A 27119-nucleotide genomic window follows, 5' to 3' on the forward strand; every position below is an offset into this window, starting at 1 on the left:
GACTTATAATTTAGTTCTTATAAAACAGGATTATATTGACATTTTCAAACATTAAGAAGCCAAACAAGGACAATGGCTGCAACAGAACACAGCCAACTGGAGTCAGAAGTGGGCAGAGAGGCCCATAGACTAGAGACGCTCTCTCCAAGATATAACAGAGTCCTTTCTAAAATGAATGAGTGAATGGTGGGCCTCCCTAGAGTCCCAGGTGATAAATAAGTGGTTAAAGGCCATTCTGTACCATGTGAGTCAGAATCTGGATTTCATTCCAAACCAAGGGAATCTTCATTTTTAACAAGAATCTCAAGGGATATTGAAGCAAAAAAATTGGTAGTCCCTGCCAGGGAAGACTGGTCACAATAATGCAAACTTGGAAACAAAGTACAGTCAAAATCCACTCCCACTAAATCACTCACAGAATGTCCAACTTTAAGAGGCACTAGCACAACTTACCATCTAAGAAGTGCTGAAAAATATCAGTGCTGTTGTGTGATTGGATGAATTGTCTTCTATATAGGTGACCAGGATTTACATTGGCCAAAATCCTTGAGTGGAGGTATTAAATTATACAAACCCTGGCTAGTGAGCTTATTGGGGTATAGCTATGCAAAATAATCATGTTTATTTAACATATTTTATTAAGCTCTGTAATGATGGTAGTAGCTGTTTTTAGTGATTTATTCTGGATATTCCTGGTGACAACATGATACTGTTATATGTATATAAAATACTTAACTATCATTCTGTGCTCTGTAATTTAGTCATCCTAAATTCATCTGATTTAAGTATTGAATTAAACAACAACAACAACAAAAACAGTTACTTAAAGAAGGTGGCAGAACTCATTAATGTTTTATCCCAATGAAAATCTTGTTAAAGGAACATCTTAACAGACCATGGCTCTTAAAATATCAAGTTTTAGAACCAGTATAAGCATCAGTAGCTGGCCTTACCATCACTTTTCAACCAATTAACAGATGGTAGATGGTTTCAGTTTCTTGAACAAGTTACATTCAGGGCTCTTTTTAATCTGCTTGTAAAAAGTTGATGAACAATAAGCATGAAAGAGTGTCTTACAAGAATACATACAGTGCTGTGAACTTTTGAAACAGAGACTTCTGTTCACAAAACAAGGAACGTATTTCCTTTTTCAGCCTTCTGAACTCCACCATCTCACTGTATTCTAGTTATGTTTAAAAAACGTGATAATAAGAGCACAATCTAGGGGCAAGAAGGTAAGGAACAGTTAGCACCTTTTAGAAATGTGACTGTAACAAGCTTGGGGTAGCATTTGAAGCCCATTCTTCAGAATCTGTTGGTAAAACCAAACAAACTTATTTATGATGATACATCCTAAAGGCCTAGAGTGGATTTTCAGGTGAGGAAAGTGGAATTTTTAGAATTGGTGGACTCTAGATTCAGGAAAGAATACATACGTTGTCAGGAGAAAAGTAGTTTTGTAATACAAATATTTTAATTAATTTGGTCAATTCTTACCAATCTGTAGAAAGTTGCTTCCAGAGGAGAACTAAATACAATATACCTAGTTTAATAATTAAATGAGGAGGAGTTCTGCCACCTTTTCAACATGCCAGAGTAGAATGGGGTAAATTCTACATTTATAACAGCTCTGGACAAAAGGAATACAATCACAGGATTTACATAGTAAAGAGTACCTACTGCAGATACATTTCAGATGGATAATTTGCTATGTAAAAAAGATGAATAAATGAGAAAATTATTAATAAATACTAAAGAAAAATGATATGAACCTATTCCTGCCTCCAAACACACCTAGTTAAAAGCAAAGACTGGGGAGTAAGAAGTAAGGGTTGTAGAGGCTTTGCAAGATCAAGTTTTGCAGATTTGTGTGGTCTTAAAGAGCATTTGTAAATAATAAAATTATTTTCAGAATTGCTTCTAAAGTAGGAGAAAAAAATAATGTGTGTTCATGACACCAGAGACGGGGTAAAGAAAGCGACATAATTGAAGCCCTAGAAGTCTTCCTTCCTGAAGTGTTAGGTATCTGTACCACAGGAGAAAGGCTGGTAATTCTGAGGTCCACCTAACTTCCCAAGGTCTTTGTGCCTGGCTTGGACCTTTTATTTTCAGTGCTATAGAAGAGCGATCTCTGCATTGTATCAAACTGACATGATCTTCATTAGGAAAAAAAAAAAGTAAAAATTTGTCTTCAGTACACAATGTCTACAAATTAGTGTAGTACCATTTATGGTCTTGCTTTTTCTCTGGGTAGGGAAGGAATTTCAGAATGGACCTTGTTATTAAAGACATTTGATTCAAAAGTACTATTGGCATGGAATGTTAGAGTAGATGGACTATTCATGGACCTTTCCTTTTCATTTATTCTAATTTCTATAACCATATGAAAGCCAGTAAAAGTAAACTTAACAAAAATCAATACAAAGAAAAAAAAATCTGTTGGAAAATCTTTCTATAACAGCAAAGATATGAAACCTGGATATTTGTAACAGGGTGAGGAGAACTAGTTACCAGATTAAAAGATAAGAGAGTGAACTAGATAAAAGAGAAATCGTTAAAAGACTCATATAAAATTAAGATACATTGTGAGATATTTGCAGACCAACTACCTGTGTTGAACCATGCGCACACACACACACACACACACACACACACACACAAAGATTTACATTTGCAAACATTTTACAGTGCTTGAATATGTGTGTCAGTAAGGCTCTAATACGAGTGGGTTATTTTTTCCAATTCCATAATGGATATTGTGTATGACCTGGACACAGCTTATTAGATAAAAGTTCTCCACTTACATCTTTTAAATCCATGTCCTGTGAAAGGGAACATTATCCGTTTCTGAAGATATCCTCTGTGTCACAATTAGTAGGAAATGGAGCGCCAGGTTACCAGGCACTATATCAAGGGTTTCCCAGTTCCACAAACATTTTGGTTATTTCATACTTCCCTAGTAATTAACATATTGCCTTAGCATTTTGAAATTCATTTTGAATTTATTATGTAAAAATCAACATTTAAAAAATAAATATTATCTGTTACTACATAGGGGTTTGACCTACAAAAGGTAATGCAATCGATGTTTTGCTTCTGAAGGTGCCATAGGCTACTCCATGAGCACATATACCCACTGATCTAACTTGGCTTTGGATCTCAAAACTTGGATCCTTTCCATTTGAGACAGCAAGCTTAGCTAGGCCTTGGAAAAGGAGCCGATACATCCAGAAGTCCATGGTGAACATTATTCTGGCAATCATTGATATTCTAGGAAGGAAATAACTGACCTTTTAAAAAATGTAAAATTGATAAGGTTTTTGTTGTAAAGCACTTTTTTCCCTTTTTTTTCCCCTTTTCCTTGAATTCTGCTTCATTTTTTTTCTCCAAATTTACTACTTGCCAATTGTTCTTAAGAAATAGAGCCTAGGGTTGGGCTGCAGAGCACTTGCTTAGCATGTGTTTGATCCTCAGCACCACATATAAACCCATAAAATAAATGTCAATTGACAACTAAGGAATATTTGAAAAAAAGGAGAAGGAGCCTGAGGTCATTGGATGGTGCTGAACTGAAGGAAGGTCCAGGAGCTCAGTAAGGCAAGAGAAACTCCTAAGAGATCCATCAGTGCTGAGGTTGGGGATCTGCCCTATAGGCAATGAGTGAGAAAGCAGTGAAAGGAAGATGGGACCAAAGAGGTGCTCCAAGAAACTCCTTCTGTTACCCACTTCTCCTTCATGGCATTGGCCTGGATCAAGGTACAGATGCTCTGATCCCTCTTCAGGGTTGGTTCAAGCGGGGAGGTGATTAGTACCTACTCAGTGATCATAGATTGCTCAGAGCAAAACATTCTCACCACTGAAATAGATTATCTTTCACTATAAAAATGTTCACGTACTCCTGAGGAATACCCCTAGACTCTAATCACATCTCCCTAGGAGCCAAGTATTTATCTTGCCTGACTACTTTATCTTTGATAAAGGTTAAAATTAAAAGTGCTGAATAAGAAAGGATCTTGAACATTAAAATTCTTGGCACTTGACTCTGAAATTTAACAGAATCTTTTAAAGCAGAAAAATATATATTTTCAGAATTCACCATTGAGTTTAAACAGTCTTACACATAATGGCTTAGAACAATTAATTATGTAAATGGATGCTTTACATAATATAATAAATTGAAAATCATGAGGTTGTTTTTCTCTAAGTCAAAAGTACATTGAACCTCTGACTCAGAATGAAAGCTCCAAAATTTAATGCTTTATGTACATAACTTTATATAACTTTTAAGAAATATTTCTGTATTAATCTTAACCTTTATTGTAATACGGCTCTTAGAAACAATATTAAAGATCTTTTATAACATGATTATCCCTGGTTATATAAACTTATTGGGAAAAATATTTTGGTCATTAAGTACTGCACCAGAGGGCTTAATCTGATCCTTAACTGCAAAGATTTGACACTAATTATGAGTGAATATTCAATTTATCTAATCAACAACAACAAAATTTTTCTTACAATAGAGAGGGCAGTATGATGTGATTATAGAATTCTCAATATGATTTTTTTTTACTTAAAAACTGCATCATGAGTACTCTTCACAGCAGCGGATGTGTAATCACCTTGGGTTTGATAAGAAATTTCCTATGAAGATAGTACACTCAGGCATAAATAACTTTTAAAAGTATAATTGTTGAACAATTGACATGATGTTACACACATGGAACACCACAACTAGAAAAACACATTTCATGGAAAACTTAAAAGACCTTCAAACTTCAAAAGTTATGAAGAAAATTTAAAGAATAGGAATACGTGGCAAATCAGGGGGCATCTTTTGCCCCCTATTAGTAGCAGTAGTTATCTAGAAGACAAGACCCTTTGAACTTTGAGTAAGTGTTTTTCATGCCTTTGTACTTCATTTTCTGTGGTAAATAAAGTAATAAAATTGACAGATTAGCAATATTTCTCCTGTTTATATAATGGCTCTAAAAAACACTATTATTTTGCTTCATGCAACTTGAGAACCATTTGAACATAAGCTACTGGAATTATTATTATTTTTTTGTTTGAGTTGTGACTTGTGACTTGTAGGAAGTAGAAAAGTCATCAGTTGTGAAATTAACTTTCATAAAAAGCTTTCTAAATTGTAATAACTAGCCAGATATTTTTGAAAAGCAATTGACTATTATTATGATATACACCAAATGCAAAACATGGTATTATTACACTAGTATCAAAATACTAATAGCCCTCCTTGTAATTTGGATCAAACAACTTTGGGATTTTTGCCATTCTGAAGTTTCAGATTTAAGCATCTTCAGAGTACATTTTATGTGGATTTTCTTGATCATCTTTACAACAATGTACACTGGGAGTGAAACTTGATATCATTGTGGTGAACACGGCAATGAACTTACCAACAATTTGTGACAGGTATTTAATATCCAGAAATTCTTCATGTTTTGTGAAATTTGAAAGTAATTTTTCTCACAAACTGGGTACAATCTATTGTCAAGAATGAATGACTCAAATATCTAGGTTTGCATGGTTTTGTAGTAATTCAGAAATAATAAAGCTCAAACATAGTCTATATTAGGTAAAATTATTATCCCTATTGAAAATAAAATTTCAGTGACAATGACATCTTACTACATTTTTTTAAAATGTAACAGAAAAAAACAGAGATACATATTCAATTGTATAGCATAAAATGGCCCAACACAATCTTCATAACAAATCTTCTCATTTGTGTCATTAGCACATAATGAGGTAAGTAGTTGACCCTTTATTCCATCACATTCATAGAGCTTACGAACACTTGTGTCTTTACCATTTGTCCTATTAAGGTATCCATACAAGTCCAGCTCTCTTAGGAAGTTCCAGGGTCCACATGTTGAGAGATACATACATGGTCCATTATTTCCTTTCCCAGAGTTTAAGTACTGGCTTTATTTTATGATTTTCCTTCCAGGTAATGATCATTCTTAAAAATAATCTGCTTTCACAAAACTTAAATTTTTAATAAATAAAACTGAGAATTTGAAAGTCTTAGTTAAAAACACAAGTCATTCAGGTTATTATAAGCATATGAGTGCCTGGACACCGGTCTTCTTTCACACTGCACTTATAACACAGTGGCACTTATTTTATAAGCCATTATCTCTTTGAGTGAGATGACACTTGTGAGGTTCAGCATTGACACTCAGCCTCTTCTTTCAGACCTCCAACCAGGTTGACAGTAGTGATGACGGTGGTCCCTGTTGTAGATACCTGTGCAGTAAGAGACTTTATTTCACACGGGCTAATAAATTGATGCCAATGGTATCATTTTTAGCAGTGTTTCTCAAATCTTAAGGTGCTTGAAAATCACCTGTAGGTCTTGTTAACACATAGATTCCTGGGTACCACCCCAAGGTTTCTGGTTCAGTAGGTTTTGGTTTTGCATGTTTAGTAAGTTCCCCGGAGATGCTGATGCTGATTCAGGAACCACACTTTGAGAATCACTGATTTAGAGCAAAGAAATTCTGATTTCAGATCAGTTATACAAATGCCACCTCTCTGAGTTTTCTTCTCTCTCTCTCTCTCTCTCTCTCTCCCCCCACCCCCTCTCATTCACTCTTAAATCTCTCTCTCTCTCTCCTTTAAATGGTAAGAACTAGGTTTAATAGTTTTTAAAATACTCACTCTTATTCTGAACTTTACTTGTCTATTAAGGCATGTTACCAAAGTATCTGAGATTTTTCTCAAACTATTTAAAGTGCTAACTTTTATCCCAATCTGAAAATTACAACTCTCCTTTCATGCAACATATATAAGACAAAAAATTATCACATGTACAAAATACACTATTTGCACTGATAATAATGGAGATATTTAGCAATGTCATTCCATAAACCTGTATAAAAGGGTTGTTTTTGCTTTGAGTAGGAAAAGGCACAAGGTAACAGAATCCTAAATTCAAAAGATTATAAAACAAATCTGGATGCATCACTTTTCTCTGAAAATGATGAGTAGGGCAAAAAAGAAAGAGATAATAAAATATTAATTATCTTCTAAAAATATTCTGTCCAAATCTTTCTCAAATATTGTGTCCATATCTTGTTTTAATACAATCAGAAGACTTGCTGCTATACTATGAGATGAAGAGAACCATTTCATGAACCCTTCTTTTACTTTTAATGTAATTTCAAGGTGAATATTTGAATCAGAAGATTTTTGAAGAACAAATCTAAAGTACTCAGTGCTTTGTGTTGCAGATCTATTGTTTATGCTACACATGCTCTACTCCTTTAGTTCATGTGTGAGTTGACAGCAAGGCTCTCTTTTCTCCTAACCACCTGAATCTCAGCACAAGCCCAGTGGAAATCACTGGCATAGCGAGTGTAATTAAATGTATGGCCCCATTTTCTGGTGAGGACCATCCTCCTTAGTTGTGCCACAGCACTGCCACATCAGGTAGCATCCCTTGAGTTGTGTGTCCTCTTGTGCTCTTCAACATGTCTCCCTGCCTAGACTACAGCTCTCTTGAAGGCACTCACCTCTTCCTTATTCCCTGTCACCTTGATTTTATCTTATTTTTAAATGTTAAAGTTTTTCCTAAGAGACAGAAATCATTACATATTAGGAGTTACTACAATTTTAAAATTTTAATATACTGTCTTACTGGTCATATGTTGGGGAAGAAATATTTGCAACAGGAAGGTTATAAACCTGAGAAAATTGCCATCAATGAGTGGTAAATTAGTGGAAAATAAAGTTGAATAGTACTTATTTTATGTGGTTATGAAAGGTAGTTTATAAATTTTCTAATGTAATATTTTATTTTATATATATTCCTTCAGATGTCACATTGTATTGATAGTATTTTGTGAGTTTTTTAAAAAATATGAAGTTGTTAATATATGGCATTTGTTAATCAAGAGTTAGTAATTGCTATCTCTTCTAGTAACCAAAAGAAAATCACTGAATAATACTTGGTGATTTTTAACAGCCAATTTGAATGTGTGAGATTAAAATAACAAGGGATTATAAAAAGGATTAGAAATGTTCAAACATTTAATTGACACAAGTTTAAATACATGAAGCTAAAAGTCAAATAGCCTGAAATAAGTTCAGTAATGTTAAATGTCTAACATGTTCAAGTCAAAAGTTGAGATTAGTTTAAACTCACTTTTTTTTTTATTTTCAAAGAGCAATAAGTTATTTAAAAAAATCAATGAATAATTTTAGTTTCAGATCATTAGGGTAATAAAATTTCTTTTACAGATATTTTAAAAAAGAATAGTTTGACTCAGGTATCCTCGTCATATGAATAAATATTCTACCAGTTTTGCAGTGGTCCTGCCCCGTTGGCTGCTGGGAGTGTGCTTATGCTGGTGAGCACAACTTGCTCTGAGAGTTTTGAAACATTATCAAAGTTGCTGATCTGGGTGGTCAGGGACTTCCTGCTCTCTGTGCTTGTCCTTCCCCGGGTGAGACGATCCTCCTGGCGATGGTGAGCTCCAAGGCAACAGCAAGAAAATGCAGCTTTAAATTCCTCCCGAAATTTTCCTGGGAGAATGAAAGAGAAGGGAATTATGCATAAACGTTTCAACAAATACCGCTTAAGGTACAACTGAGGAACTCCCCTGAGCCAAACTACCAACGAGGTGCAATGTTTTACAAAGATGGAAAAAATGGGGAAAGGAAATTAATGTTATTGGTAGATTCTTGTAACAATGAGACTTCTTCTATGTGATGCTCACTCTTTGTTTCATTCCTTTTAGGTCATGTATTTATGAATTTAATTGTATTTAACTATATAATTACAATAAAAATGATCATCTATAGAGGCATACTCAGAGATACATTATTTTTATTCAAAAATAATGAAAGCCATGTTATGCATTGTCCAAACTGTACAGAAATGACTCCCTCAATTTCATTCTAAAGGAGATACTAATGGCACACCAAAGTTCAACAAAATATCTAGAAAAATATATTAAACCATTTATAAGCTTCGTAACATATCAGAAGAAAATATAGAAGGGGAGGAAATCTTTAGAAATCTGGATCAAAATTATTGATGGACAACTGGAAACAATCACCTTTATTAGAGCTAATGACAGTGCTAGAAATCATCAACTCTTTTCTTTGTGCCTCAGTTGGGTTACCAAGTGTTTACATGAGAAGATAAATGTTAAAGCATCAGGATACCCCAAGTTTCAGCAATTATTGGCTGTTTTCCATAACTCATTCTTAAACCCATACCAGGACTTTGACTTGGCAATAAAATGAATTGTTATTTTTACATATAAAAAATATCATATATTAAGCTAATAGGTTAGAGAAGAAGACAATCAAAGATGTAGTCAATGAAAATGCAATTCTAAAAGTCAGGCAGGTAAAATAGAAAGAAAACAATAGTTATTTAAAATAATTTTTTAAATCATATTTTTTCCATAGACGTAGGTAGAGTGAATAATTTATAGATGTGTGTATGTGCATGTTGCTTACATTATGTATAATTTATGAACAATAGTTTTAGTGGTCAGTGAGACCACACAATTTGGAAAAGGAACAATAAATAGATAAAAATTATTTTATATGATTGTGAATCATTAAGTTTAAGGTATGACACACAAGATTCTATGTTATTCATTTCTTACAAATTTCACTTTCTTCCTATTTCAACACTTTTCCTAAATTTACCAGAAAAAAAAAAAAAAACACTTAGATAATTTTCTCTGATGAGTGAGGTAATGTGTTTCTTCTCAGAAAAGAAGAAACTCAAGCAAATCAGGTCAGAGGAAAATTTGTTTCAAGTAGCAACAAAGCTCTTCACATACTTTAAGATTGTTCCAAACTTTTGGTTATCGATCCCTCAGTCTCTTTCAGAATTATGGTTTATAGAAAAATTAGTTTAAAACTTACCACTGAGAAAATTGTAAATAATGGGGTTTGCAGCACTATTGGCATATACAAGCCAGTGGGAAAATGTAAACCAAGCATATACAGTCTCTCTGTCTTCAGTGTGGGCAAACATTCCAAATACTCTGTAGGAAAAGAAACAAAAACAGAAAATCCAGAGTGATTCTGGGAGGCCCATTTTAAATAATCATTTCAAAGGTGAGTAGGGCCCTTGGTAGAGCCCTAACCCCTAGTCCTCTGAGAAGGTATCTACTATCACTGATAATTTCATGACAGCAGAGTCCCTTTAGAATAGCCTCAGTACCTGAACAGAGACACCATGGCTCAATCAGTAAATCAAAAACTGAGTAAAATCAGAGGGGTGGTGGGGGTCCTCTCCTTTCTGTAAACAGCAAATGCAATGTTTTATGGTAGAAAATACAGAAATTGAATATATATCCTTCTTATTTCATTTTGTTTCTAAATACAATTGTACAATGTTGTGTTGATATTCACATACTATTATGATTTAAAAAGCACTTATTTTAAGTAATACTTCTTATTTGTTGGATTTGACTGATCAGGCCAAAAGTTAAGTTTCAAGGAAAAGATGCTAGGATATTTTTGTATGTGAGAGAGAAAGAAAAAAGCATTTAATATTCAGGGCAAACCTAGAGCTAAGTATTTTAAGAAAATGTATGTGGTAAAGAGAAGAACGATTTTCAAGATTCTTTTTAAAACATTTTAACTTTGTGGGAAAGAAAACACTCAAAAGCTTGAAAATATTTTAAATTGAACTTGGACTTTTTCCTTAGAAAGCTATTTGTTTTCCTTGGATAGGATGATATTTAACTCAGAAGTATAAGATAAATATTACTGACAAGTAAGTATTTGGAAATAATGAAAGGAAAAGGTACAAGTGCTGAGATATAGGAAATTCAAATGAACAACCAAGAGAGCAGTAAATCCACTTTTTGTTGAATTTTGACTAGGTAATAAAGGAGAGAGTAAGAAACTCACCCATGACCATAGCATATTTTCTTATAACATTCTTAAGAACAGAACACAACATCTAGCAAAAATTCAGAATAAATTTGTATGGGATTTCTCTGAGCGAGAAAAATAAGAAGGGGTGATTATGGAAAGATATGAAGGCAAAACAATTTTCATGATCTAGCATATGGCTCAAGGAAAAGCCACCCAAAATCTTATACCTTTAAGGTTGGGATGGCAGTAAATAATATTATTGAACAAAAGTTTATTTTTCATTTTTTTCTTTATTAAAAAGGGCATTAGGCAATCAAAAACAAGGGCCAAAGAGAATGAGAAATTTTTGGAGCTGGTTCTACCACCTTTAGTCAGTTTCCAGCCAAAGCTGCTGCTCTCCAGAGTCCCCAGCTGTGAGGAATATGATATTGACTCTGAAGCAGGAAAGAAAAGCAGCAATTCAAGGTTAAGTTTGAAGTCTATTATAAACAGAATTAGTATAGCCTTGGGACCTGTCTATTTGCAATATTTTTGCTAATTCCCAATAAAGTTGACTGGTCCTGAAGTTCAGAGTAGACCACTGACTTTGCAACCACTTTTCCTGTCATATTGACCCATTATCTGAACTTAATAGTAGTCATGTCTGCAGCATAACAAATTCTATACTTTCCCCCATTGAAAAATGTTGTGCTAATTTTTATTAATCTTCAACTTGAGAATATTTCAGTAATTTAAAGGGATTTTCTCTTCTAAGTTTAGACATTCAGCACATAATATCTGTTTTGATTACTTTTTTGTTGTTGTTTAGTGCTTCAAACAAAAGCTTATCTCTTTTTATCCTTTGGAGAGAATTTTTTCATGATTGCCTACTCTTTGAGAACAAAGTTTTGCAAAACCCATTTGTTCCCATCAAAAAAGAATTCTTAAGCTGTAAATGAGTTTTTTTTTTTTTTTGGTTTTGTTTTGTTTTGTTGGCATTAGAACTTTTTCTGCATCTTAGGCTTAGCAATTAGCTTGAGGAGGTTAGAGGAAAGGTCTGTTTTATGTCTGCCATTCAATTGAGAATCTGCATGAACAAGAGCACATGTCAATGTACTCTGAGAGGATATTCACCTTACCTGCTGGTAACAACAGCATAACTGAGTTATCTGGCCTGACAAGCTATCAAGGCAGAAAGTGGAGATTTTGGGTTTTGCCAACAACAACAACAAAAGTTCTTAATTAAAATGTCAAGTCACTTTATTTTCAAATAGTAGATGTCCTTTACCTCTTTAGTACATTGAGGATGCTAATCGGCAGATAACAAATTGCAAACACCAAAAGCACCACCATCAACATCCTCGCTGTTTTCCTTCTGGCTCGGATCTGCTTGATTTCAGCGGCCACAGCACTAATCCGGGACTTGGTAGGCTGCCCTGGTCCTCGGGGCTGTGAAACCGGCTGCAGGGGCTTCCATTTCCTCTGAACTACAGATGATGTTCCAGGAATCTGAAAGGAAAGGGAATCCTTTGTTGGTACTTGGTTTAGGAATGTTCCACTTTGGAGAAGTCATTAGAAGACACAGGAAAGGGTCTCAGACGCTGGCTGTCTGGGAAGTTTGAGCACCTGTTTCTCCAGAGCATTTGCTAGGTTGAGTATGTTCTTGGCATTCATTTAGTCAAATGCCAAATGGGTGTTGGTAGGAAAAAATAATAATAATAATTAAAAATAATTTTGTGGAGGCATACCGAGAACAGCAAATGGAAAATATATCTTCTTATATAAAGAAAAGCAAAATGTGGGGGGAAAGAATGCTAAGAAAAGGGCAACCATATCATCCCACAAGGAATTCTAGATTCAGATCCCTTGACTAAATTTACAGAGAAAACCCTAGCAGGTAAAGGAAAAAGTAACATGAAGGGATTTTTTTTTCATGCATCAATACTGCCATCTGCTGTCAGAAGGAGAGAGAGGACTTAAGAATCAACTGCTTTTTGTTAGGTTTTGTGTTTCTCAGATTTGGACAAAGCAAATCTTTGGGGTGGGGGCTGGGGGAGACAAATATTCTCTGTTGTTTACAATTTTTTAGTAATGGAATTGTTTAAAACCAATTTTTTCAGTTCAGCCTTTTAAAATGCACTCACGCAAAAATACTGAGAATCCTTTGTGGTCTTACATTAACATTTCAAATAGTTAGAATTTGAAACAACAGTTATACAACTTGTACTTTTCCATTTCTTTTCAAAGTTATTTGATAATAGCAGGGAGTCCTGCCAAGTATAATATTTTCTTAATTATAAGCTCATGAAGATTGATAGGGTTTAGTGAGCAAAACAATAAAATTCAGCATGCCTAATTTTTTTTAAGAGGAAAATGTGCCAACAAGCACACCATACGGCTGTCTAACTTCTATTAAGATTATTCAGCTGTTGCTTTTATCTCTGTGCTGCACGCCAGGACAGACCAATGTGTCCCTGTGGTCTCTCAGAATGAACGTTAGATGGATTCTGTTGCTTTTACACCACAAGATCAAAGTCTGTTAGATAATCTTTAATTTGAGAACAAAATTTTACTTTGATGTCTACACAGCAGAAATAAAAGATGCTCCTTTTGACCATCTTCTCTCTCGAAGAATAGTCCATGATGCTAATGAAAAATAGGAAACATCTTAAATAGGAAACATCTAATAAATTATTTTCCTCCTCCCTCTGTATGTCCTGTTATGTTGATTACCCTTTTCACACAGTGGTAGTAGAGTTCAGTCTTCTCATGCAGTGGTTAAGGGAAGATGGGAGCTGAGAATTCCTTCCTCTTTTGTGACTCTTTAAGCATGTTTTTTTTTTTTTTTAAGCAATTGAGATGAAGCAGCAATGGATGCTGGAAAGTTCCAGAACTCTAGCATGAAAGCCCCCAAAGTGCCTGCTAAATGGTCTTGAACTATTTTCTAAATGATCTCAGAGAGATCATTTAAACTTTTGTGATTCTATTATTGAGTGTTCCCCTGAAGGAGAGAACCAACAATCTGCATCTGATGATTATAGAAACTATCCAAAACAGTTCCCATGAAGAGAAACTACCACAGGGAGCACAGTTATAGTCCCAGCAGTCATTTAAAAAAATTCAATGATGCCCCTTTTCAGATCATAACCTAAACAAAGGACAGAAAAGATGCTCAATCTTGCAACTTATTTTGAGGACACATAACCTTTCTCCACTGATAAGCTGAACAAAGAAATTGAATATCCAGAGAAAACTGGCATAAAATTAATTAGGAGTTACTGACATTAACTGAACTTCAGGAACAATGAATAATTGTGAGTGATTCTTAACTCATAACTAAATCAGATTATAATCTCATTTTATAGGTTTTGATCATGTAGATACTGAGAAGGATTATATCAAAGTCCCTATCTTTAATGTGTGAAACCAGAATTTGCAGTCAGATCATCAAAACTCATGTTTTTTCTATTGCGATGCAAGTTTTTCATTTGTAAACTTGTGCAAAGTGATATGGGATGGGAGTCAGTAAAATTTTGAATACATGTTTAGTTACATGGAAACAGTAATAATGATACAAAAGATAAGAAAGGTTAATCTTGAGAGGCTGCTCTTGTGGGAAGGTCTTTTCCTTGCCATGTTGGTCAGGGCTCCATAATCTTTAACTGTGGAGAGCACATTCACAGACACAACACTTTTATAGCACTATTTTAAACATTAAGAATCATCTTTCACAAGAAACTATGTCCTAAAAGAGGAATTACCACCATTATGAATTTGAAATATCATGTAAATGATGGACTTTGGAAACTACACTGTCTTAAAAAGTATTTGTGACCAGAATGAAGCTACATGAAAAGGGAAAACATGCTACAGACATTAAAAAGGGAATAAGGACTTTTATGAACTACCAGTAAGTTTGCCAACTTATATGAAATGGGCAAAGTACCCCAAAAAGGATTACCCAAAGCTGAGATTGTGCAGTATTTAACAAACCTTGCTGAAAAAAATCTGCAAGTCTATATAGATTCATTGATGAATCCTATGCAACAAGAAAAAATAAATAACATATATGTTTTGGGATTCCTTACAAAATTCATAGACAAGATAATACTGTGCAGCAAATTTTATGAGGTTGCACTTATCTTGATAATCAAAGAAATGATAATAGAGGAAAACTACTAATCAAATATCCCTCATGAATAGAGAAAAAAATCCTTAAAAACATATTTTCAAATCAAATCAGCCATGTGTAAATACGATGATTCAGTTTGCTCACTTGGAATGTTTCCATCAGTAGTTTTGACTTTACTTTGAAATATCAGTTAATAAAATTTATCATATTAATGGTATAGAAATGATAAATTCAATAGATAAAAGCACTTGAAAAATTCAACATGGGAATTTGAAAATTTCCCATTTATGATTTTAAAAACTCTCAGTAACCAATAGAAGGAAACTTTCTCAACCTTCTATCACCCTACTAAATGATGAAAGATAAGTACATTTTTATAAATCTGGGAATGAGTAATGAAGTTTTTCCTATACTATTTCTACTCAACATTGTACAAGAGTTTTGGACCAGTTTAAAAAGACAAGAAAGATAAATAAGAGGCAAACATATTGATTCTATTGAGAAGAAATCACTGCTTACAAAGAAAATCTGGACACAATCATGCCAGAACTAATAAATGAATTTAGCAAGATGCAGAACACAAAATCAATTGTTATATCTCTATACTGGTAATAAATAAATGGAAAATTAAATTACAATATAGACGTTTCATTCATACATAAAATTCAGACAAAATATGTGCACTGAAAACTATTAAATGTGGTTTGAAGACCTAATTAATGAAGATATTCATGTTCTAGAAGATTTAGTATTGTTAATATGCTAATTTTTCAAAAATTGATCCATATATTTAATGCAAAAATTCCATTCAAAACCACAAACTCTTTTGTGTTTTTGTAGCAATTGAAACACAGATTTTAAGTTTTTTTGTGTGTAAAATGTAAAGGACCTGTAATACAAATTTTTTTTAAAAAAAGAACGAAGTTGGAGAACTGATATCATCTGATTTCAAAACTTATAATAAAAGCACAGTGTGTGCTTATGTGTGTGTATTAATTGTGTGTATTCAGAGGACTGGTCTGATTTTCACATTTTCAATTACCACATTAAGAAGGTGTCTGGGGAAAGAGACATCTAAAAAAGTGCAAAGAATTGTCATGAGACCAAATACAGAATCATTCAATGGCCAGAAAGGAGAGGATAACCATTTAAAGGAAAGAGATGCAGAAAGACATACAGAAGGGTCAGGGTAGGGAGTATATGGACAGTGAAATCGTGAACACCATTGTTTAATTTTGTAAAAGTATCAAGCAAGAAAAATTTTAGGAAATTATTCTTTAAGAATCATTGGTGACTATAGTGAAAGCTGTTTCACTACAGTGATAGAACTTAAAACACGAACAAAGTCCTGAGAAATCAGTGTTGCTGAGGGTTAGAAAAAGAAGCCAAGTGGAAAAAAAAAAAAAAAAGCAAAGAGTGAAATTGGTATCTAGAATGGTCTTGAGAATTTGGAGGACACTTTTTTTACCATGTAACAAATGCCTGCACCAGGAGGAGGAGTCTCAAGTCTCCTTTGTCCTTACCCTATTCCTTGATTCATTACCCATTTCATCAGCACAGAGTGCAGCAGACACTTGACAGGTGCTGGCTGTCTTACATGAAACAATAACCACACATTTCTCTGTTTGGCAGGGAAAGTGGGACTTTTTCTTCTTCCTCACACTCAACAACATTTGAGGATGATTGTGTTCCAACACCCCAGTGACTTTTTCTCATTAAACTCTATGACTTTTTGTAATTAAAAAAAAAAAAGAAAAGAAACAAAAACAAAAACAATAAAAAAATAAAATAAAAAACTTGGCACTACTGTGTTAGAATTAAGATCCACATGCTAAGTTCTAACAACAAGGATTATAACAATTTTTGTTGTCCCTTCTCTGTTAACTTTATTCTCACAGTAAATACCCACTTTAAGAGCCAATAGCCTTATGGACTGCCACTGCTATAACTGATCTTCTCAGCTAACCCCAAACCTGTTTTTGGGTTCCGTGACCATCTCCAGATCCATTGGTCCAATCTTATCTGTCATTCAGGGTACTAGCTCTTCCTTGTAGAATATACTTCCTTTCTCCTTTCTGAAAACTAATGTTTATTGTCCATTGACTAGGCTCTCTCACCTCCTGCACTTCTAGGGATATAGCCTCTAGTCCTAGACAAACCTTGGGTAGTTCTCAATTATACTCTTTCATTACATGGACCTATCAAATTGCATTTAACTCTTTTTTTCCCTTCTTACATATTTAGCAGAATTTTCAAAGAGAAATCTCCATCTTTTAAATTTTTTATTTAAAAAATCAATTTTCCTTTTCTTTTTTAGAAACAGGTTGAACATACCATAAAACATACCATATGGTTTTAAGGAGTAGAAATAAGTAGTTTTTACTATACTTACAGAGTTGTACAACTACAACACCATCACTACCTAATTCCAAAACATTTTCATCATTCTGAAACACAGCTCTAAACTCATCAGTAATCATTCCCCATTGTCCCTTTCTGCCACACTTGGTAAGCACCAATCATTTTGTCTTTATAAATTTGTCTACTCTCAATACTTCACATAAATGAAAAGAGCTTTATTGTATGTGATCTTTGTACCTGGCTTCTTTCATTTAGTATCATGTTTCAAAAATCACTTATGCTGTGGTTTTGTGTCAGAACTTCATATCTTTTCATAGCTGAATAATACTCTGTGGTGAGTATAGACCACAATTAGTTTATCCAGTCATTCATTGATGAACATTTGGGTTATTTCCACTTTGGGCTACTATGATTTATACTGCTGTGAACATTGTTGTGTAAGTATTTGTGGGGACATGTTTTTAGTTCTTTGGGCCATGTACCTAGGATTGAATTGGTGGGTCATATAGTAGTTTCTTTAAAATTTTGGGAAAATATGTTTTCCTAAGTAGCTACCTATTTTGCATTTGCAATGGCAATGTACAAAGAATCTGATCTCTCCATATTTTTACAACCAAAATTATCCTTTAAAATTTGGGAGGCTGTCCCATTGATTATGAAAACATATATATTGTGGTTTGGTTTACATTTCTCTAATAACTAATAAAGTTGAAAAGTTTTCCATGGGTTTATTAGTCATTCATATATCTTTGAATAGAAGAAATTCCTATTTAAATTTATTCACACTTTTTTCCTTATTGTTCATTCATAAGAATTCTTTATAAATTCTAGAGACCAGTCTCTTAACAGATATATGATTTGCAGATATTTTCTGACATTCTGTGGATTTACTTTTCATTTTCTAATGATGTACTTTGAAGCAGAAAAGTTTTAATTTTGATGATGTCTATTTTATTTGTCATTTTATGCTTGTGGTTTTAGAGTCATATTTAAGAATTCCTTGTCTGAGCCACTGCATGGTGGAAACCTATGTTTTTTTCTAGAAGTATTTTAGTGTTACTCTTATATTTCAACCTATGATTCTATTTAGGTTAAATTTTGTATATGGTGTGAGGGGATTCCAACTTCATTTTTTTGTGAGTGGTTATACAGTTGTTCTAGCACCACTTGCTGACAAGACTGATTCCCCTCAGTGAGTTATGTTGTAACCCTTGCCAAAAATAAATTGACCATAAATACTCAGGTTTACTTGTAGACTGTGAATTCTATTCTATGGAGCTATCTGCCTGTCTGTATGTAAGTAGTATGTTATTGTCTTGATTACTACAGTGCTATCTTAGGATTTCATATTGTGAAGTAAATTTTCCAACTTGTTTTTCTTAGACAAGATCATTTTGGCTATTTTCTGTTCATTTTATTTACATATTAATTTTTAGTATTAATTGCTTGTCTATTTTATAAAGGAAAAAAAACAGACACCTAGAAATTCATGGGGATTGTATTGACTCCATAAGTCAATTTGGTGATAATTTCTGTCATACCAATATTCAGCCTTTTTTGTTCTTTATCAAATTGAAGAACTTCTTTTTAGCCTAGTTTTTTGAGAGCTCTGATCATGAAAGTTGTATTTTGTGAAATGCTTTTACTGTATCTGTTGAAATGATCGTGTGAGTTTTTCCCTTTATCCTATTAATATATGCATTACATTGATTGATTTTCATTTATTAGACCCACCTTACATTTTTAGGTTAAATCACACTTGGTCATCATGTGCAACCCCTTTTATACATTATTGGATTTAGTTTGATAATATTTTGCTGAGTACTTGACATCTCTGTTAATATTTAATTAGACTATAGTTTTCTTTGGTTTTCGTGGAAGGGTATGCTTTCTCTTGACCTTAAGGAATGAGTTCTCTTGTCTTCTATTTTCAATAGTTTGTGAAGTATTTGAAGTATTTGTATTAATATTTAAATGTTTGGCAGAATTCAGTGAGAAAGTCAATAGATGCTTATAGACATAAATTTTCCTCTCAGTACATATTTTACTTAACTCTATATACATATTTGGTATATTGTGTTTTAATTGTCATTGACTTCAAAATACTTGTTTTCCTTGTATAATTTCTTCTCTTAACTATTGGTTATTTCAAAGTATAAAATTTAATTTTCTTACTTATGTAAATTATCCATTTTGTGTGTGTGTGTGTGTGTATATATGTGGTAGAACTGGGGATTGAACCCAGGGCCTTTCATATGCTAAGCAAGTACTCTAACCATTGAGCTACATCTTTAGCTCCCAAATTTCTTTTCATGGTTATTTTATAATATAATTCTATTGTGATAGGAACTTGTACTTTTTATTATTTTAGTCAGTTAACATGTACCAGTGCTTGTTTTATGAAGCCCTATCATAAGTATGATTTGCTTGAAACATGCATTATATGCATCTGGGACAAATGTATATTCTACTCTTTTTGGTGACATTTGGCAGATATTTGTTAAGTCTAGTGATTGCTATTCTTGTTCCAATCTTCTAATTCCATTTTGATATTCTGCCTACTTTTTCTATTTATTAGAGTTAGTGGAATAGTGGAGTTCAATTGTAATTGTTGAACTACTTATTTATTTCACCAAAACTGTTAGTTTTTGCTTGGTCTGTTTGAGTTTCAGTTATTAGGTCCATTTTTATATATAATTTTTTTATCTTCTGGATGAATTGATTCTTTCATCATCATGAATTATTCCTCTTTACCAGTAATTTTTTTAACTTATTTTGGCTAATATTAGTATAACCACTTCAGTTCATTTTTGAGTCCTTTTTACATGGTACATTGTTTTTCCACTATTTTACTTTTTACCTATTTGTATTTTTAAACCTAAGGAGTATCTCTTGTATACAGAGAAAGTTGTTTGTTGGTTGGTTGGTTTTGTCTACTCTAATATTCTATGCTTTTTGATTAGAATATTTCACCTATTTATATTTAATATAATTATTGAGAATATGCAATCTGGTTTTATTTTGAGCCTTTCATTGGCAAATTTATTGGATCACCTTATGGTTGGCACAATTAGATAATTTTACTTTCAAAGTAGAACTTAGTAAGCTAATTAACTGATATACTTCCTAAAGAAGGATTTTAAAATTCTTTTTATTTGTTCCAATTACTTATACATAATAGTAGAATGTATTTTGACATATTATACATATATGGAGTATCACTTCTCATTCTTCTGGTTGTACATGATGTAGAATTGCATTGGTCATGTAATAATATATGCACATGGGAAAGTAAAAGTCTGATCCATTCTACTGTCTTCCCATTAGCCCTCCATTCCCTACTTTCCCCTTTGTCTAATCCAAGTTACTTTGATTCTTCCCTACCTAACTCCCTCATTGTGAGATAGCATCCACATATCACAGACAACATTTGGCCTTTGGCTTTGGGGAATTGGCTTATTTCATTTAGCATGATAGTCTCCAATTCCATCCATTTACTGGCAAATTCCATAATTTCATTTTTCTTTATGGCTGAGTAGTATTCTATTGTGTATATTTAACAAATTTCTTTATCCATTCATATGTTGAAGGTTTCCTAGGTTGGTTCCATAGTTGAGCTATTGTGCATTGAACTGCTATAAATATTTATGTGGCTGAATCACGGTTGTATGCTGATTTTAAGTCCTTTGATTATAAAACTAGGAGTGGGATAACTGGGTCAAATGGTGGTTCCATTTCAAGTTTTCTGAAGGATCTCCATAGTGCTTTCTAGTGTGGTTGCACCAATTTGCACTCCCACCAGCAATATATGAGTGTACATTTTCCCCCACATTCTCATCAACATTTACTGTTACTTGTATTCTTGATGATTGACATTCTGACTGGAGTGAGATGAAATCTCAGTGTGGTTTTAATTTGCATTGATGCCAATTTAATTTCAATAATATACAAAATGTTTGCTCCAATATAGCTACATTCATCCTCTTCCTTCTTTTCAATTATGTCTTTATACATCATAAACTGAATCTTTATTATTTTATGCAAGTGTCTTTTAATTTAGATATAAGAAATAATTACACATAAAATACATGTACACCATTTTTATATTTACCTATGTATTCACCTTTACTGGTGCTCTTTATTTCTTGGTGTGGACTTGAATTACTGCCGTCATAATTCTGCCTTGCAATTGTGATTGACTATTTCTCACACTAGACTTATTTGTTATCACTTAACATTACTGTGTTAATTTTAAATTCTCCAAGAAGAATATTAAAAAATAAAAAGAGACATAAGAGGGTAAGAAAAGAGCTGGGAAGTAGAAGGTCTTTCAAACTCTTCTGAAAGTAGAAATATAGTCTCAGACCCAAGTATACACTATAGTTCATCCCAAATGCCTCTTGCAGTACCAGAAACAGTATGTGCTTAATAAATATTTATGAGGTGAATTAACAAAAGTTCATGCAGTCTCGAAGATTGAAGTGTTGTTAAACTCTCTGAAGGATCAGAACTGGAAATAATGCTGACACTATGCACACAGGGCCAAGCAAGCCAAAGTTAACAAGTTCTTAAACAGAAGATTTTAGAGAACAGTCTGTTGAGTTTTCTAAGTCATATTGTCAAAAAAAAAAAAAAGTAAGTAACTGATTTCAGCAAAGCAATAGCTAATTCTTTTAATGAGGCTTAAAGTTCTTGAGAAAGTTGAACAAGGGCACACAGTTCACTTACTAATAATCTTATGCTTACCAATTCAAAAGTATATAACAGATTCCCTCCATCTCTGTAATTTTAAACAAATAGGACAGGCCTTCATTTGATGGCTCACTTGATGTAGCCTATGGCACACATAATGCCTTACAACTCTGTTTATAGACACTAGCAGTTGGAAATTGAGAGTTGCTCAAGCAGAATTCTACATAATTACCCATTTGGGGTTAATTTACTTTATTGTGGCTGCTAAAGTGAGCTCAGCTGAATTTGCCATTTTCCATTCCAATCTGTTTTGTAAATGTTTTTACTTTCACAGCCCAGGCATTTTACTGCAATCTTCTGAATCATGTGGTTCGCACTAACCAGGACAGTTCATCAACAAGAATGTGGATTATTTCTGAACCTCTAATACAATTTTGAAGTATTTTAGAGTTCAGGCAATTGTGAACTATAAGCTGAATTAAGTTATGAAGACATAAATTGTTTGGGGTTTGGTAGTCATTAATTTATTCAAAAATGGTTTTGGAATACTTTCTATGTGAGGCATCACATAAGGAATGGGGATACAATGGTAGCAACGCAGATCTACATACCACCCTTAAGGTGTTTTAAATGAATGTTAATTTATAAATAAATAAGAAAATATGAGTTTCTATTATGCATAATGCACTAATGAGTAAAAATGTGGAAGGGGATGCACTTAACACTGAACAGTTTTAGCATCTCAATCTAAATAAAAATATCTTCATTACTCTGTGCTCACTGAATATTTTTTCTTCCACAGTAATTTTTTCTAGGTTTTCTTAAAACATCTCTGAGTTAACTGGGCAATGTATTCTTCCACGTCCCCCTTCACTTAAATCCTAAATACTTTCTCATATCTTCTCACTTTTTATCTAAAGCATTTATTGAGCAACAAATATGTATTGAGCATTGTTAATTGTAGTGATACAAACATGAAGGCTATAGTGTATTATCTTAATTGAATACAGTAAAAGAGTCATTATAAGGTAATTTACAAGTGCTATAGAAGAGGTTCATTTAAAAAAAGGCAGTCCTATTCAACAATTCAACACATTATTTTGGAAATATAAGCAGAATTGGTTGAAAAGCCAAATAACAGCATATACTATTAAGATATTTTATTTAATGAGCAGTCTCTATGCTTTAGGTCCTTAATTAGTCTAACGTATGTAACCAATCTGTGAGGTGGATGCTATACAACTCCACTCTAAAGATGAAAGTGAGGCACAAAATAATAAATAAATAAGCCATTGACAAGATTATGTAACTACTAAGTGACATTGTCAGGGTGTAAAATTCATGTTGTCTGGCCTTTGGGTCTGTCATTTTTACTTCTTTATACTATAGTATTCCAGATTTTCCACCCCTCAGCTTGCAAAAAGATCCCTATGGCCCTGTGACCTTCTGTGTCTTTAGTAAGGCATGCTTCTCTTCTTCATGGTCAAGATTATACATACAAGTTTTGGCTATTAAAAAGTAAGGAGGCATAACATACGCCACCTCATGGCAGAAATTTTCATTTCTTCCAGCTTTCTGCTCCTTCTCTCAGCCCCAGCATGCCATGTCTAAGGAAGAACTGTTTACTCAGATGGGAGTACAGCCATGGCAAATCCCCAGTACTGACATGAAACACGAGTGACACAGAACTGTTGCTGCAAACCACATCCACCTTTTTATAGCACAATAATCACTGAAAACTTACCAACACAATTATACGCCCCAGGAAGTGGGATGCTACATTAACAAAACACCATGAAATATGTGGCCTTGGCTTCATGGGTAGGTGGAAAATGTTGAGGAAACTCACTGGGATCAAGAAAATCACCACTCATGTTTTACAATGGTTCACATTTTGGGATTTTTTAGTTAAAAAGGTTGGGGAATGGAGTGCTAATAAACTTTGCTATTGTTTGCACTTAAAGGTCATAAAAGAAATGGCTTCTTAGCAAAAAAATTGAGAAAAAGAAAACTTGGAAATCATACAATATATTTGGAAGATGCAAGTATTGCTCATATCTAATCAGTATATACACAATCTTAAAAAAAAATGCTTTGAATAATGAGAGTCGAATAAAGACCCAACCCCAAAGACCAAATAATAGGTTTGTGAAATCCTTTTAACAAATTAAGATGGTCCTGATAAGTTCTTTCAGTTCAGTAAAATATGTCAAAGAAAACAGATCAACAGCATGGCTTTTCACTAACCTGATAAACTCAATATAATGACAATAATTTTAAATAAGGACAAAAATACATTTAAAAAATACATCTTTAAGAAGTGTGTCATTTTAAGATACAACTTACAAAATATAGAAGGCTGACCCATAATCTTTTTCTGTGCCTTTATAAACCACTGAAGGTATGTGTTAGTGATTTCATTCAAATCATCAACTTAACACTTCAATACTTACATGTTGTAGGCCTTGGATTCCATACCCCTTCACTATGTCTTATTCTGCTTCCCTGTACTTATATAATTAAGGTGATTTTCAACCTGCATCTGACTCTGCCCCTTCCAATGTGTTACTCAGTGACATAAAAGAAGCTTTTAGCTTCTTGCAAGACAAGTGTGAGAAAGATCCGTGATGAATGTTTGGTGAGTGAATAATTGAGTGAAGCAATACAAGCCTTTGCCAACACAGCTGAATTATCTAACAGATTGCAATAACTCAACTGGGAATTATTAAAGTTTTTAAAAATCTAAATGAGACCTGATTCTTCTACCCTTCTAAAAATGAGATCTCTGAAGTTGGAGATTTAACCCATTAGTTAAAATGTAAATCTTATTTTAAAATATTACCTTCTAGATATAGTCTCAGGAAAATTTAAAGAAATTTTTATTTGCTTCTTCTCAAAAGAACAAAATTAATAATGTTATTCCAAACAAAAATCAACCCAATCACTGAAGTTACTGAAGTTAAATTTTGGCCATAAATTTAAATTCCTTAAGACAACACTTAAAATATTTCCTAAATATCACTCTAAAAAAAGTCAAGACATATACTTCCATGGCTAAAGCCTCATTATTATTGAACAAATGATCCTTTGCTGAGCATGGTATGGGGCACAATGCATTCTTAAATTTTAAGCACTTCCTAAAGAAAACACATGCAAATATTTGGCATTACATACCTGTCGGCACCAGAGTTTCCGGAATATTTGCAGATAAGCCAACACCATAAGACACAGGGGTGCCATGTATGTCACAAGAAAGAAACAGATGTGATACATCTTGGGGTAAATTTCACCTGGGATGAAAGTTAAAATAATAAAATCTTATGTTAAAATTGATGAATTTTTAAGATAGTTCTCTCAACATTTTTCCTTCAGAGTCTGCATTTAGTCTTCTTATGGTTTCATTAGCATATTTCATATAGATATAAAAATAATTTACAATATTTACTTAAATTTACTCAGTGTATGTGTATACATATACATGTATACATATACCAAATGTGAAGTTGTGATTTCACTTTATGTACTTATTAGCCATTCCTAATTTGTGCTACCATAATCTATCCAAAATCGAATATTCCTTTATTGAAAGGCCTTTATTTCACTAAGTGCAAAACATTAATTGGGGTTGTTATGTTTCCATTTACAAAAAGGGACTTGACTTGGTCAAAGCCTAATAAGGAAATCTTTGGATAAAGTGGGAAGAGAATATAAGCTCAGTTGATTCCTTCTCATTAGAATACAAATTCCCTGAGAAATTGGGAGGTTGTTTCCCATTGTCTTGAATGAAATATCTAAAACTTTCGGAAAAATAAATACAATAAACATTTGATGATTCTTTTTGTTTACTTACTGTAACACATACAAAACTTCTCTTAAAACAGAACATCTCTCTGTGTGTGTGTGTGTGTGTGTGTGTGTGTAGAAGAATATATGCATGCACTTTCAATGAAAATGAGAAGTTTAGAGCTTTTTAAAGTTAATTTTTAATCCAACATGGGATTTTTCTTTATTATAACCATCTCACTTTTTAGGAATAAGTTCCTTTAGGCTTGTAGTGATTTTAAAAATTTATCCTTAATCTAAATACACCAATGATGTTTATTACTAATTAGACATTTCACTGAAGAGTTGATTAATTAGTTACTTAATGGCATTATACTGTTAACATTATACCATTTCTAAAATACTTCTATCACTGACCTTTTATTTTGTTGTTGCTTTGTGGTGCTGGGGATCAAATGAAGGATATGCATATGCTGCACAAGCACTCTGCCCTATCACTCACTGCCTTTTTAAATGCTATAGAAAATGTTTTCCCTACGCTAGTATTTGGATATATCACAGACATACCTACTATAACTGTAATGTAAAATAAAACAGTATATATTACACAGATAAGATTCATATTAAACCTAAAACCTCAATAAAATTGTAAGTGGATGCTAACAAAACAAAGTTATTATCATTTCCTTCTAAAACCACATGCCTTATTTTGACCTTAATACGGCAAAAGGGTTACTTCCATACTATTACAGAGAGGTAGTGCTATCCCCTCCATGAAATATTCTCTTTATTTACTTCAGAAAGGATATGAATGATGAAAGATTAATTATGTGATCAAAATTCTGATAAGGGAAATTTATTGTCAGGATTTTCCAACATTAAGTCTGATAATGACCATAATAATGGATAACATTTATTTGGCAATCATCCATTTTATACTTACTGAAAATATTTTAAACCTTACTATGCATTTAATATTCTCCACATTCTCTATTCCATAGTTTGTCGTCCTGAGTTGGTTGAACTTGAGTCGAATATTCTCTGTATTCTCTCTTCTAAAACTATCTTATTTCTCTGTTTTTTCTTCACTGTAATCTTCTGAAGGAACAGCAGGATGCATGTGCTGCTAGGAGGTCTAAGAGACCAATTTGAGCTGTCATTTTTAGCTCTGTCTGGCCCAGAAGGCACTCACCTAACTCATCAGTTTCTAACTTCCTTTCAAGTTTATCCTGTACAACTGGCCAGTGACATAAAAAGTGATAGAATTCAAGCAGCCTGACTGGAGGAATAACAA

General features: G+C 33.2%; 1 protein-coding gene across 1 annotated transcript in view; it reads right to left on the bottom strand.

The window, feature by feature from the left end:
- Window positions 1–6218: 6218 nt before the first annotated feature.
- Window positions 6219–27119, bottom strand: part of Hcrtr2 (hypocretin receptor 2) — a 95491-nt gene continuing 74590 nt past the window's right edge. The window contains exons 4-8 of the mRNA XM_026398956.2: window positions 25217–25332; window positions 12146–12366; window positions 9916–10037; window positions 8328–8553; window positions 6219–6273 (exon numbers count right to left, since the gene is read on the bottom strand). Coding sequence (XP_026254741.1) covers window positions 6219–6273; window positions 8328–8553; window positions 9916–10037; window positions 12146–12366; window positions 25217–25332 — 740 coding nt within the window. The remainder of the gene's footprint in view (window positions 6274–8327; window positions 8554–9915; window positions 10038–12145; window positions 12367–25216; window positions 25333–27119) is intronic.

The sequence above is a fragment of the Urocitellus parryii genome, chromosome 8 (genome assembly GCF_045843805.1).
Source record: "Urocitellus parryii isolate mUroPar1 chromosome 8, mUroPar1.hap1, whole genome shotgun sequence".
In the NCBI taxonomy this organism is placed as follows: domain Eukaryota; kingdom Metazoa; phylum Chordata; class Mammalia; order Rodentia; family Sciuridae; genus Urocitellus; species Urocitellus parryii.